Source organism: Molossus molossus, unplaced genomic scaffold (assembly GCF_014108415.1).
Source record: "Molossus molossus isolate mMolMol1 unplaced genomic scaffold, mMolMol1.p scaffold_m16_p_7, whole genome shotgun sequence".
In the NCBI taxonomy this organism is placed as follows: Eukaryota; Metazoa; Chordata; class Mammalia; order Chiroptera; family Molossidae; genus Molossus; species Molossus molossus.
In genome coordinates, this window is record NW_023425401.1 from 64,571,958 (window position 1) to 64,585,856 (window position 13,899).

The 13,899-nt window shown below is 38.8% G+C and overlaps 1 protein-coding gene across 1 annotated transcript in view; it reads left to right on the forward strand.

Moving 5' to 3' along the window:
* Positions 1 to 13,899, forward strand: part of POU6F2 (POU class 6 homeobox 2) — a 792,586-nt gene that overhangs the window by 718,489 nt on the left and 60,198 nt on the right. The window contains exon 6 of the mRNA XM_036247198.1: positions 4,036 to 4,182. Within this exon, the coding sequence (XP_036103091.1) occupies positions 4,036 to 4,182 (147 nt within the window). The remainder of the gene's footprint in view (positions 1 to 4,035; positions 4,183 to 13,899) is intronic.

The window sequence follows — 13,899 nt, forward strand, 5'->3', positions numbered from 1 at the left end:
GTTTGAGAGATTTCAGGAAACTCTGAAGCAGGTTCCAAGACAGGCCAATCCTAAGGTAAAGCCTTTGGAAACAGCTTGGGTGGGCCTGAAAGTTGGGTGGGGCGAGGCCTCAGGTAATTACCAGGGTGGGGCAAACAGTGTGAGTCAGGTTGCTGGAGTCCCAGATATGGTGGCTGTCTGCCACCCCACAAGGGCTCACCAAAGGAACATCAGGCTCCACGAGCACATCTGTCCAGGAGAAAGTCGCCTCTCCAGCCCTTATTCCAAGGCCAAACAGCTCAGTTCTTCCCTATATGTCTCTAGTGCCCCTCAAGCTGCCTCCCCTCTGAGCTCAGAGGGAGTGGGTTCGAGTAAGTCTGTGCGCGGGCCCTTTAAGAGGATCAGCCTGGGGCTCCAGCCACCTCAGCCTTTCTCAGCCTCAGTTTCCTCTGGTTTTTACAGCCAGAAGTTATGGGGACTTCTCTTCCTGGCACTGGAACTCTGAGCTGGGTGCCTGGTGTGGGAGAGGGACCCCTCACCCCTCAGGGAGGACTTTCTCAGCCAAGGTATCCTCCTGATTTGTATCTGCCCCACGTGGGTGTGGGACAAGCCTGTCTGTGCCTTCGTCCATCCTACCAGTCTCGATGTGGCTGCTTCTTTAATTTTATAGTTGTAGGACTTCCATTCAGCTTGATTTCAGGTGGTTCTGAATGATGGTAGTGTTGTAGTTTAGTTGTAATTTTGATGTGGTTGTGGGAGGAAGCTATACCTTGTTTACCTATGCCACCATCTTGACCGGAAGTTTGATGTGTCTCCTTCCAGAATCCATTTGGATGGACATGAAAACTCTAGCCTTCTGCAAATTCTTGCATTGAGAGCTTCCACATTTATAAATAAGCATGTACCAGAATTCAGCATGTCTTTCAAAATTGGTCTGCTGAAAATACAAGTATGTAATGCAGTCAGACTTTATTAGGTCCATCCTTTGCTGGTCAGGCACATTGGCAATGAAAGATCTGAAGGCATAAACTTGAGAGCAACTTCAAAATATCCAGTTTGTCTCAGAACGTTAGCATGTTCATTATGTGCATTCATAGCGCCTGGGCGCCCTGCTGTCCAAATCTACCTGAAGTCTCAAATCACGAGGAAGTATTGATAGGAACTCTGTTAATATGACATGACTGGGAACAATACAGAGTGACATGACCTGAGGTGATGAAGAGAACACTATGGTTTCCTCACCGTCCTCTCCCTGCTCCTCACCACATATCTTATGGATATAACATCTCTGCCTTGGCAGTTACAGACAGAAAAGCCAAAAGATATTTATGAAGCTGTATCCATTAATAACCCAATGGTCCACATGAAATGCTGTCAGCTTACAGATTAATTTATAGCTGCTGTCTGCATAGACTGTACCATACTCCCTTGCCTTTGGTTCTAGCTCTAGTTCCAGAGGCCAACAAGGCATATCCCCAGATCCCATTCACTTCACAAAGACCTAGGAATGCCAGACAAGAAATAAAAGAGTCATTCAGTTGGTGTTTGCAACATTAAGAGAGAAAGGCAGCAAAAAGGGGAACAAATTGGGTTTCAACCTAGGCCCAGCATATAGAGGAAATAAACATTAAAAATAAACAAAATCTGTACATGTGTGGTTGCTGAAGCAGTCTTCCGAAGCAACAGAAGGCATAACACAAAGGCTCAGAGCCTGCTTTTAAGTATCTACTTTCCTTTATATTTAGGACAATAGTTTAACATGTATATAATGCTTGTATATACAGCAGACACATGGGACTATAGCTGAACAATACACGTGTCCTAAATGTAGAAAATTCTCAGTCTATACTGTTGTAATTGCATCCAGAGAGTAATGCCATAATTTCCTACATGAATTTTTGATTGACCTCAATGTTAATAAATGTCTTACAATTTCTAAAAGTATTTTCCCTTCATTATAGGAATCATGGTCTATTTTCCTCAGGGGAGATTCCATATATGTTGACTTAAAATTATCACCCAAAATTATATATTCAACACTAAAACCAAACTGCACATAATTAAATCTTTCTTTGAAGATTAAGAAGATTATTTTGTAAATTCTCTGAATGTTGGGGATTTCATTATAATCTGAATTATATTGCACAAAAGAAATGTAAACATAATAGCTGGCAGATGACCTCAGATAGTGTACCAATGGGCAGTGTCTGTCCTGGCAGTTTGGGGATGGGATCCCTCAAGGGATCTCTTTACTTTAGGAGTAAAAAATGATCACAATATGAACTCTGTCACTTTAGGTAGTCAATCCAAAAACAAGAAGACTTTCTCTTAATATTACCATCATTTGCCTCATATACACTACTAAAATATAGTCAGAAAACTAAGATCAAGGCCCACCTGAATTTTAAATCTCATGTTGGTAATCTGGCATAAGACAGGGTTTCTTTTTAGGCTGATGAATGAGAATTTTTTTCTCCTTTAAAAGAAAATCATTATTGTCTTTTAGAAGAGAGTAAAGGCAAAAGACATAAAGTAATAAGCTTAAAATGAATTTTTATTTCTAAAAAGTGTGCTGGGCCAATGCAAATACTGTAGAATTAGTTATTTGAAAAATTGGTTATAAATTAATAAAGAAACCAATAAGATAAGAATATCACATTAATGAAAAAAGAATTATTAAATTCCTGTCCTTTTTTATGTTCCTTTCACAATTAATATTTCCTTTCTTATGAGATAATATAAATTCTAGGCTATTTTTCAAGGAAATTAAATAATAAAATATGTTTTGAGGGAAGAAGGAAAAGAAAGAAAAGAGACAAAGAATGGGGAAAGTAAAGAAGCAAGTAAAAAAAAAAATAAGACATTGTTCAAAGAGCTTCCAAGACTTGAATTAAGTATGGCATTAATTATTTTTCTCCCAAGTCTTAGTCTTGGCAGGTTCTTGCTAAAATGCAGGAATTTCATGGATGTGGGAACTTGTGATGGAAAATGCATTACTACATACAACAATTGTTGTACTTGAGAGGAACTATATGGAAAAAAAATAACACCCTAGAATAAATACAAATGAAATTCATGTATCAAAACCAATACTGTGAAAATAGTTTAAATGTTTCTTGAATTTATATCTAGTCATTAACTTAAATGCAGATTTTAGTTCAAGCTACACTTCTGTCTCATGGTCAGAAGGCCTGAAAACCTATGGTGTGGAAAATTGTCAGGATAAAGAATATTGAATTGGTCTCCAAGTAAAACTGATTTGGCCAGCCACAACCTCCCTGTTGAGTGCTCCTCCCCAATCAAATTCTTCTTCCTATTTCACTCTTGTCTCAGGAAAGACACCAAAAGAACGGTATATATTAGCTAAAACAGCAAGCAGATGTCAACCTAACCATTCACCATAGGACCTTTCTCACTGGCCTTGAATCTCATGGTCAGAGTGAGCCTCCCAAAAATGTCCAACCCTAGACTCACCCTCTGAAAATACAGAGGTTGGAGGCTTCCACTAACTTTGGTTTCCTTCTTCTTTAGAAAAGGAAGTAGAGTGAGCCATCTGCCTTGCCCAGTAACCCTAAAAGAAACTGCAATTCCCAGATGAAAAAGAAATCCATAAAATCTATTTCTCTCTTTCACTCATACTCCTGTTTTAATCCCACATTCTGTCTGGTTACCTCAAGGACAGTGGACATTTCCTCAGAGTTTTATTAGTCTAGAGGACAAAATTCAGGGACTTCTCCCAAATCATTTCTCCACCTGGAAAGATCCTAATGGCCCACCTCACCCCTCCACCTCACTCTCTCCTGAGTTAGTCCTAAACCCAGGCTGTATTTAGCAACCCAGTGTTAGTAGAAAACATTTTCCTCCAGCCTCATTTCCAACATCCCCCAATCTCCATAGCTTCTGAAGGAATGTTCACCAGGCCCCCTCTAGTGGGTTCCCAGCCCTTTGCATGAGCCAGTTGGGGTGAGAACTTTCTCCCTCCAGTGAATGTTTTATTTGTGTGCTGTAACTGTGTATCTCTCAGTGGTTTCATCCTGATCTTTTCTCTCTTTGCAGCTGGTTAATAATCCACTAGCAAGTCAGGCTGCAGCGGCTGCAGCAGCAGCAGCCATGGGCTCCATAGCAAGCTCACAGGCCTTTGGCAATGCTCTCTCCAGTCTTCAGGGGGTCACAGGTCAACTAGTTACTAATGCACAAGGACAGGTGAGTGGGAGTTGGGAACAAGAGTGAATTTTTATGGCAGATTGAACTCGGAAAGGAAATGAATTTCTTTTGCATGACAGTGATATGTAACCACATCTATTTGAGGCAAATAAATAATGTTTACTAGCAGTGTCAAGAATAGGAGAAGAGTTGGAAGGTTTATCTCTCTTTTAGAAGGAAGATTTTTTTTCTTACCCTTAGAATGTCTGTCATATTTTGTTTTCACTTCTATATAGTGACTTATGTTCTGACCTTAATCGAAGAAGTTACTTTTCATAATCGGGCACTCTTTAAAAAAAAAAAAATTTAAACATAAAATATTGGTTTTCCTTTTTTATTTTTGCATTCTTTTTAAACTTGGGTAATTATGGAAGCCTATAAGTTTCCCTCTCTAATTGCTCTAAGATTTCTCAACTTAATAAATTGGCTTTATAAGCCAATTTCGGAGTGTATGAGGAGGTGACGGGAAAAGACTGAAGAAGTCATGTAAAAATATCAAAGAAAAAGTGTGAATTAGAGTGAAGTCCACTGTAAGTTGGCTGCATGTGCCAGGCCTCTTGCTGATTCTCAGGGAAGTTCAGTGATCTCTTGCATGCTTGTAGGTTTCTGTCAGTCTGCCAGTCCAGCAAACCTTCCTCATGTCCTGAGCAGTACGCCTGTTCCCTCACACTGTTAATGTGCCAGCGTTGAGGTCACCAAGACACTGATGGAGCTTAAGATGAGGGTGGCTTCATTTTCAAGACCCCAATTAATGTAAAAGCTTCTTAAAAAGCTTTTGGTCTCAGGGTGCCCTCCATTTGAAGGCCTGACACTCAATCTCAAATGTTGCTATTTCCTTAATGAAACACAAAGAAGAAGGAGCTTGCACCCTCTCCAAGATTTTCCCCCCAGAGTTATTTACCCGACACTGTTTACGCATCCCTGCTTGGCCTGCAGGAATTGTAATATTTTGAACCCTGTCTTTATTTTACATAAAGAGTAAACAGAGATGCATTATAAGCTAAACCATCTCCATTTATGTCCCAGGGGGAAAAAGCTGACCTTGTTATATTTCCTTGGTGGGTGCAGGTTTGTCCCATCATAACCCCAAGGGCTGAACGATAGAGCTTGTCAAAGAGCGGCCCCAGGTAATGAATCATCTTATCACAGGTGCACACTACACATATTAAAGGAGGATTGTATGAACACCATGCCCTCTACAGTCACCTTTCAATGTCGACTTTAACCCATGTTCCAATCCCTTTTCATCAAAGTATCATTTTATGCAGTGGCTCTAAACGGGACCTTTCAAAAGCCTATTAAGATTTCTGGAGGGATGGGTATTGGTGTGGAGGAAAAGTTGGTTATATTATCTATAACTCATTCTCAGATCTGGTCAGTCCTAGAAGCTCTTTCCTAGAGTTGTGCCCAAAATAGAACACCCCGATTAATTCCTGCCAGGCTGCTGGCCCTTGAAGTAAATTTTAAGAGTAAAAGATAGAAACCCTCTCCACTGACGTGTATTTCCCTCTGATTTTTCTGTTCCAGTGTCCAAGTAAAATGTACCACTATGCCCCACTACTTGGGAAATTGTGATGGACAAACACTTTATTGTTTAGAAGGCATTATTAGTTTATTCTTCTGATAATTTAATGGCTAATCATTTTGCCAGTTGCAAACCCATCCCCTTAGCAGGGGTTAGAGTTGCAACCTTTGCTTTATTTAGTTTTCCTGCTCCCATCTCTCCCAGCAAATAATTAACCATAAGGAAACAAGCTTCAAAGTAGAAGCTTGATTCATACTCTACATATAGTGAATAGTTGATTTTATTTAAAATGTTTTCATTTTAGAAACTGTGCTATGATGGTTGATTTTATATGGTACACAAACCTCCTAAAGTTAAATAATAATAAAAAAAAAAAAGTACATTTACGGAGAAATAAATATTGCCCACTCATGAAATTTTGTCTGAGAGTTTTAGAAATGTGTCCAGTGGCATCATGTCTTCCTCCCAGTGCCAGAAGAGAACAAGATACTTACAATTTCAAAGTAGATGAACTGGCCCATTTTTGCAGCACTATGCTTAATCTTTGTAATATAAACACAATCATCCTCCCAGAAAAAGTTGCATGCTTGAATCTGTTGGCACAAAGATACTTGTCCAGGTCTTACAAAGTGGTCAAATTATACCAAAGAAAAAGAGCAAAAATTATTTGCTGTGTGTGTTTTTGTTTTTGTTTTTTGTTTTGTTTTGTTTTGTTTTGTTTTGGCTTATATTATTAATGTGGTACAAAAAGTAAGAATATATTATAATCAGGTTAATACAATTAGCCTTGTTTAAAATACTGCATAATATAGGATTACTATATCCAGCCCATTTTTAAGTCCTTTAAAAGTCTCCACAGAGCTTTCCCAGAAAAGGTGCAAAAAGAAAGCTCTTAATATATTTAGAGATTCTTTTCTTTTAAGTTCTTGACATTCATTATTTTTCATATTTGAAAATGCCTCTAGAAGTAATAGTATTAAAATCTAAATGTACATTTTAAGAGCATGTTTTACTCCACTGATAATTGGTAAGTTAAGCCTATGGAGAAGCCATTTCCATCGATGAGTCACTTGGCTACCTACCTCGAAACCAAGATGGGATGATACAATAGCTAAGAGCCCTGATTGAATTCGGGCCTGCCTAGAACTAGATTTAGGTTTCACCTTTTTCTAGTTGTATGATCTTGGGGCAATGATTTAACCTTCCTAAACCAGAGCCTCATCCTCAAACTTCTAAGGCAACCTCTATGAGGCAGCCTGAGTCAGTGGCTTGTGCTCACTGGGCAAGGGGTCCTAGAAGGCAGATGCCACTCCTTACAAGGAAACATACCCAAATCTCCCTTCAGACTCTTGGCTTTCAACTCTCCACAAGAAATTCCACCACATGGGACTTGTAGTTTTACTTTATTATCTGACTATGTTTCCATTTACTGAGTCTCAGTAAATTTAAAGGAATGGGAAATATCAATTTATTTATGAATTGTTTTTTCTGTTCTTTTTTTACCCCCAATCAATAATTATAAGCAAATATGAAGGAAAAGCTGCAGTCATTTTTTATACCTTTCTGACCCTGCCATTCATTTGCAGTTAATTCAAAAGTCAGACACTGTTCTACAGAGGGATTAACTTTAATAGAAATATTAAATTCTAAAGCCACAAAGTATATGTATTACTCAGGGATGTTAAGGTATTTTATTTTATTTTATTTTTATATTATTATTTTTTATCCTTACCTGAGGACATTTTTGCATTGATCTTCAGATAGAGCAGGAGGGAGAGAGAGAAACATGGTCATGAAAGAGACATATTGAGTGGTTGCCACCCACACGGCCCCAGTCCAGGGATGGGGACAAACTGCAACCAAGTTACGCACCCTTAGCGGGAACCAAACCCAAGTCTCTCTGGACCAAGAGCTGACGCTCTAACCACTGAGCCAAACGGGTCGGGGCTGTTAGGGTATTTTAAAAATATATCATACCCACTTCACTTTGGGGTGGGAAGATAGCAAGCTTCCTGTTTGTAATTAGTGATCATGTATTTTATAGTGACTATTATAGTGCTGAGAAGAATATTCTAGTTCTCTTTATTTACCAAATTAAGAACTTGTGTAAGTGTGGAAGCTAGGCAATGCAATGCGCACTTGAGTTTGAATTCCCAAGTCAGTCAATAACTAGCTCTGTGATTTTAAAAAGATTACTTGAGCTCTCTGAGCTTCAATTTCACTATAAAATAAGGATAATAAAATTTAAATCCCTAAATTATTAAGATTAAATGAGATATGTGGGGGGTTGGGGGGAGACTACCATAGTGCCTGTGCATAAAAGCTCAGTAAATGGTTATCATCATCATCATCATCATCATCATCATCATCATAGTTTAGAGTTTTGTCTAGTACTTTCTGGAATCCTATATTTAGTTTGAAGATACAGTAAGAGGCTGTATCTTACTGTACAGGCAAAAATTATGGGGTCTGAGATAAGACTGCCATTCATCAGCTGTGAGACCTTGGGCAATAGACTTATTCTCTCTGTACCTCAGTTTTTCATCTGAAAAATGGGGATAATAATGGCACCAGCTTCTAGGATTAAAGTACTTAGAATGGAGTTAGGCACAGAGTCACCATTCAATAATGCTATCACTCAGTAAATGCTATCTGTTATTAATCATCAAGATGCTATGTAGTTTCAATTCATAACTGTGCACACAAACCCACTTTTTGTGTGAGGAGTTTGAGAATGTGAGAATCTGAGTATTAGGATATTAAGTGATTTTAGGAAAACTCATTCTTACCCTGGATGCATGCACGCACCCATGTTCATAACGCTCATTCAGTGGGTATGATTAGGATTTGGCAAGTAGATTTACCATCAGTTTGTTCAACTATAGAATTGGCTTCCCTCATGCCCCCGGCAATATCTCCTTATTGGCATTATTGCAGAAAAATAAAAGCAAATGAAATTTTATTTTATCCTGGGGCTAAAGAAAGCCTTTTACATTTTAACTGAGCAGAGTTGGTTGTCAAGGGAAAAGAGTTTGCTTTAGGACAGGAGTTGCCTCCTGAAAGGACCACAAGGCCCTAATTAATGAAAAAACAATCTGTTGGTACTAACAGAAGCCTATACCTTGTGAGTTAAAGGATTTACCCTAGATTGTACAAAACCATTCATGGTGAGTCACCTCTCTTCAACAGCTCTGAGCTGTATAGGAAGGGGTGAATGGTGATGCAGGAACACCACCAGCACCACATCTATGCACACCACTGGAAGACCATTCCAATAGCATAACTTTCAAATGTGGTGAAATAAACATGTCTTAGAATGGAAGAAACATAATGCTTATATAGGGATATTCCTTTGAATTATAATAATAGTAAGGTAAATGATGTCTCTAGATGGTAATAGAATAGGTTAGAGCATGGGCTTTGAAGGAAACAGGCCTGACTGGAACACATTTCTAGCTTTGGGCTTTGGATAACTTACAGAACTCTTCTGGGCCTTTGTTTCCTCATCGGTAAAATACAAGTGATAAGACTTCTCACATACTTTTTGTTGTGGGGCTAAAAGTGTAACAGCAGGAAAAGTGCTTAGCATAGTGCCTGCTTATGTCTTAAGCATTTAATAAATGATATTAATTTATCAATAAATTAATGTTACAGCTATTCTTTTTAGAATAAGAAGTGACAATTGACCCTGAACTATGAGTTGCTAAAGTAATTCAACACATAATTTAAATAGAAAGATGAGAACCTTTTAGAGAAAAAAAAAAAAAAGCACAAGATGAATGAAAATTGTTATATAACAAATGCAGATTTTTAACCAAAGGATTGAGATATAATGAATTCATTCAGTAAGTGTCCCCTAAGCACTTATGTAGGTTTTATTAGATCTGAGTAGGAGAACTAACTTCCCACATTTGTAAGCCAAGCTTCCCACATTTGTAAAACTAATTTCAAACCCTGTGTAAAGGAGATCAAGTGTGTAACTTTGACAATGTTACTAGAGCAATTGAAGTGCATTAGATGGGTCCAGCTAAAGCCAGTTGATCAGGAATTTAGGGAATTTCACACATACTCTTTCACTGCACTTTTAATAATGAAATATATTACATGTATAGAAAAATAATTTTTAAAAATTAATATAAAAGACACCCTGTTCACCACCTAGATATTAATATTTTCCCATATAAGCTTCAGTTCTCTTCTCTTGCTTATTTTAAAAAGAAATAAAACATTACTGATATCTCAGGCTTTAACGTCCTCCTTTCCCTCCTCTCCTTCTCTTCCCAAGGTGAGTACTATGATAAAATTGGTGATTCCTTTCATGCAAGTTTTGCATTTTTAATACAAAATATTGATTTTGAAAAATAGCTACAAAATCATATATTTTAATACAAAAAATATAAAATATTCTTAAGACATTTTTGTAAAATCCTTACCCGAAGATATTTCCATTGACTTGAGAGAGAAAGGAAGGGAGGCAGAGAGAGAAATATCAATTGATTGCCTGGGGTATGCCAGGACAAGTGAGTGATCAAACTGGACTTAGGTATATTCCCTGACCAGAATCAAACCCAACCCCCCCCCCTTTTTTTTTTTCTTTTTCTTTTTTCTTTTTTTGGTGTGTGTGAACCACTTGGCTGGGCTTAAGATATTTTGCATAAATAAGAATTAAAAACCCTTTGTTGAAAATTCAACATAGATATATAAAAATTCAGAGTCATTCTCTGTTTTCCCCCAAATATTCTGATCAGAGCAATCTACTTGTGTAATATGCTGAACTAAAAATGAGTTTGGCTGTTTTCTAAACCAAAACTCAAAAGTACCTGACAAAGATTTTATTTTCTCATTTGCAAATATCAAAGTTTTTAAACGGTGTAAAAATTCGATCGCATGCAGTTAAATACATATCAAATGGTATTTTTAAAAAGAATAACATTCTTTAAAATCGTCTCTTTCTAGAGACGGTAATATATGTTCATGGGGTTCGTAACATTATAAGAATTTTACCCTGACTTCATTTGAGTAATAACGATAAAACAAACAATAAACAGCCTAATCCTTTCTAACATACCAAATTTACCCCTTGAGCACAGCTGAGAGCTTTATTTCCTCTTTTCTATAGACCATTGCATTAAAGCGATGTTTCCCTAAGTGTGCACGGGCGGGTTAGAGGTAGCGAGGAGCCCCTCTCTCGCTCCACAAAGGAGGGTTCCCGAGTGAGACGCGGGGAGGCGCCCCCAGCCCTCTCGCTGCGTCCCATGGGCGTTCCAGGCAGAGCGCTCCGAGGACTCGGGTCTAGCGGCCCGGACTGATAAATATGCATGAGGCCGGCAGAAGGACGCTCCACACACCCTTTCACTTTGTTAACGCCGTTTTTTCCCAATTTACTGTCCACCCAACATGTCGTAGAATTTAGGGTCGCGGAGCACACTTTAGAAAATGCTGCAGGAAGTAATTCACACTCTTTACTGTCCACGATTTTCCGAGTGACATAGTGGTTTAAATCAGAAAGGAACGCCCTTCAGAGAGGCTCAGATTGGCCACGGGGGCCCGGTGGTGATTTCCGTTCAGCCGTTTTGAGTACACACACCTGCTTGCAGATTTGTAGCTACAAGGGATCTCACAGCTTGCCCAAGAGCTTCCCAATGACTGCGATGTGAACACCCAGGGCAGAAGAACACGTGCCAGGCCTAGACCCCCTGCGCAGTGCGCTCCCTGGAGCTTTGGCACACGCTGGGACTGGAGAGGTCGGGGGTGAGGACAGAGTGAGACGGGACTGCCCCCACCCCACTCTCGTGGATCTGAAGAGTGGGGCGCCCTTGATGGTAAAGGGTCTAACGAGCCCTAACGGCCCTCCGCCGGCTCCGCGGTAATTACGCGGGAGATGAATTTGTTGGGAGTCCTTGCTCCAGTCGTGGCTCAGCTGCGGAGAAGCTGGACGTAATCAGACCTCAGAGCCCATCAGCAGAAGCGAGGCTCTGTCCCTCATTATGACAGGGAATTGTTCAGCCCAGACCTGAACCCAGACCTGAACAATTGTTCGCTGCCCTGCCAAAGGTCGCCCCTCCCTCTAGTTCCCTCTCCTTCCTCGCCTCCCCCACTTCTGAAATGAAAGGGTTAATCCCATTGTTGTCATCAGCCCAAAGAGTAGGCCAAGAACTGAAAGTAAAGCACCTTTTGAAATCTTTCTACCTTCCTCCCCAGCAAAACTCAGCAGTTCTACCTGTCATATAAAATTAAAGGGGTGGGCAAAAAAATCTGCAATAAACAATCCAGTTCCTGAGATTGCCTCTGAAGACTGATCCAGCAAGAACCAAGGCTTCTCTCATCTAAAGCACAATTTGGATTGTTAAACTGTGGCATTGTTTTCTGGCCACAGCATTTTTTTTTTTTTTTTAAATTCTTTATCCCAGGAGTATTTCCTTTTCCAGGGGAATAGGAAAATGTTTTCTCATGCAGGTTCCTGAGTCAAGACTGTTGGCATATTCCTTCCAGCTACAGAATAGGAAAAAGGCCAATTAACTAATGGAGTAACCTAATTAACGGCCTCATTCTAAACAGGTAATAAATTACAGTAAAACCTCCCTATAACAGACTAATTCAGGCCAGGTGAGCAGGGAGTCCGTTGAAGCTGAAAGTCCGTTATATAATAATAAAGTAGGTTTTCTGAATGTGTATGTTAAAAAATTGACTAGTTTACCTGTTTTTACTTATGTAGACATGTTTGTGTAATTTTAAAAAAATACATGACTCATGCTAAAAGTTAAATTATGAAACATGGAACAATGTGAATTAAATAGAACATTGTGATGTTGAACATTCTGATATATTGCACACTTTTAAAATTTTTGTTTTTTTAAAATCCTCATCCCAGGACATTTTTTCATTTATTTTCAGGTAGAGCTGGAGGGAGAGAGCGGGGAAGAGAGAGAGAGAAACAGCCATGTGAGAGAGACACATAGACTGGTTGCCACCCACAGGACCCCAAACGGTCCAGGGACAAACTGCAGTGTAGGTAGTGCCCTTGGAATGAACCGGGGAGTCTCTGTTCCACTGCAGACCTTCAAGGACTGAGCCAAACCAGCAAGGCCTACACTGTTCTTTTTAAAATGCAAATTAATCTTGAGTGTCATTTAATTACGATATTATAATAAAATACCTAAAAGAAGAACAGAGACACAAAAAGGAGTAGGCTAACAGCTGAGGGCGGGAGACTGAAGAGGGTGGAGGGATTAAGCAAAAAAGAAAAAAAGAGAAAGAACTGGTGGACACAGACAACAGGGTGGTGACTATAGTGGTAGAGGGTAAAGGTGGTGTAGGATATGGGGGATAAATGGTGATGAAAAATAATTAATTAATTAAAATAAAGTAATAAAGAAAAAAATAAAATTATATATGAAAAGTTTAATTTCACAAAAAAATTTATATGTATTACTGTAATTTTAAATTTATACTGAACTAGGTCTAGTAAATTTGTGCATTCACCAGTTACCATGAATAAACAAACGATTGGCCAGCACACCTTAAAACTGCTGCAAAAAAGCCACCCACAAGACAACAGAACCAATCACCTCATTCTATGTGGTGTGATCGCGTGCTAATCATTCACTGAACATTGTTTACAAGCAGTGACTCTTGAATTTAAATATGTAGACTATAGTTGTAGATATGCAATATTTATTTATGTTAGTGAAATTACTAGTGTTTTTTCCAACGTATTGCCTATCCACTAAAATTTGTTGAAAATAACAGTGAATTAATAACAAAAATAACCTTTAGTTTAATTATAAGCATATCTTGGTTAAAAGCATTTTAAAATTAACAGGGTGTTAATTTTCCCATATGAAATATAGACTAGAAATTTTGTCCATTAAATCCTAAATCCAGTAAATCGAGATCCTCAAAATCAAGGGTTTACTGTTTAAGACACCATTTACAGACAGCTTCTCAGAGCTAGTCTGAATTCTCAGATCTTTGTTTCACCAGCACAGTTTCCATTCTAATTAGGCATTCGCATGGCAAAATAATATCACTCTAAGGTTCATGTGCTTCATTTCAGTATGCAGTGCTCTTTAACCATCCTATTTCCTAGAGCAGCACTAGGGTTCAGCTAAATGTTCCTTCAGACTAAGTGATTTCTATAGGAGATAATGAAAACAATGATATCTCCCATGCACTGACTGAGCCTTCACAAT